The sequence below is a fragment of the Arachis ipaensis genome, chromosome B03 (genome assembly GCF_000816755.2).
Source record: "Arachis ipaensis cultivar K30076 chromosome B03, Araip1.1, whole genome shotgun sequence".
In the NCBI taxonomy this organism is placed as follows: Eukaryota; Viridiplantae; Streptophyta; class Magnoliopsida; order Fabales; family Fabaceae; genus Arachis; species Arachis ipaensis.
Window position 1 is genome coordinate 125463645 of NC_029787.2, and position 1292 is coordinate 125464936.

At 40.1% G+C, this 1292-nt stretch overlaps 1 protein-coding gene across 1 annotated transcript in view; it reads right to left on the reverse strand.

Moving 5' to 3' along the window:
• Nucleotides 641–1292, reverse strand: part of LOC107634713 — a gene marked incomplete in the record, with an annotated part of 2911 nt that continues 2259 nt past the window's right edge. Inside the window, 2 exon segments of the mRNA XM_016338141.2 lie at nt 641–882; nt 887–1226. Coding sequence (XP_016193627.1) covers nt 796–882; nt 887–1226 — 427 coding nt within the window.

Sequence of the window (1292 nt, forward strand, 5' to 3'; positions counted from 1 at the left end):
TGGGTGCATCATACAGGATAATGGAGAGATTGAACAGGATGTAAATCATAGGATCCAAGCAGGTTGGTCAAAATGGCGGAGTGCATCTGGTTTTATATGCGACAAAACAGTGCCTTTAAAACTTAAAGGTAAATTCTATCGCACCGCTATAAGACCGGCTATGCTGTATGGTACGGAGTGTTGGGCGGCTAGAGGGGAGCACAAACATAAGCTGAGTGTGGCAGAGATGAAGATGTTGAGATGGATGAGTGGTCATACGCGATTGAATAAAATAAGGAATGAAGATATAAGGGAGAGAGTTGGAGTAGCACCCATTGTAGAAAAGATAGTTGAATCGCGTCTCAGGTGGTTTGGACATGTGAGAAGAATACCGATAGAACATCCAGTCAGGAGGGTGGATGAGATGGAAGATGGACAAAAGGCGAAAGGCAGAGGAAGACCATCCATGAGGTGGTCAAACGAGATCTACATGTAAACGGTCTCTCTGTAGACATGATACATGACAGAGCACAATGGTGTCCTTTGATTCATGTAGCCGACCCTATTTAGTGGGACAAGGCTTTGTTGTTGTTGTTGTAGTATTCTTTTTCAGAAATTACATTTTTTAAAACTAAGTTGTGGCGTGTATGTACAAATTAAATTTGACAGTGTAGACAACCATGAATTGCTAATTGGTTGACAATATGACATTTATGTATATAAGGAAAGGGAAGGAAAAAAAATGATGTTGATCAAAATATATGCACACTAGTTTACAGAACATTGATAACAAAGTACATACAGCAGAGTATTCTCTTATAAACCACCATGTCTACGCTTAAGAACACCACCTTGATGAAGAATGCTACCTGTAGGAACCATGTTAGCCTGCATTATGACATCNNNNGAAGGTTCTTTTGCTGGTTGAGCCAATAAGTTCTTCATCAAAGCTTATCAATTCTTTTAACTGATCATGATACTTACTTGACTTTGTTACCTCACCACTGTTGCATGCATCTAAATCCATCAATGACACAGATTCTAGACATGGCCTTCGAGAAGCTAAGATGAATCTAAACAGAAGAAGATAAGAGAGAATCAATTTCCACAGTTGGATCAGGAACGAGCAGATATTGCTAGCAGCTGCGCTTTTGTTGCCGGAGTAGAGTATCTGAACTAGATTCCCCAGAGGTGTTAGGCAATGCTTCCATGTCGTGGCAAAATGGCAAGTGTTCAAACCTTCCTGTCTACACATATCAGTTTGACAGGGTATAAGTTGACACTCACACTTATAAAATCATCGAAATAAGGTT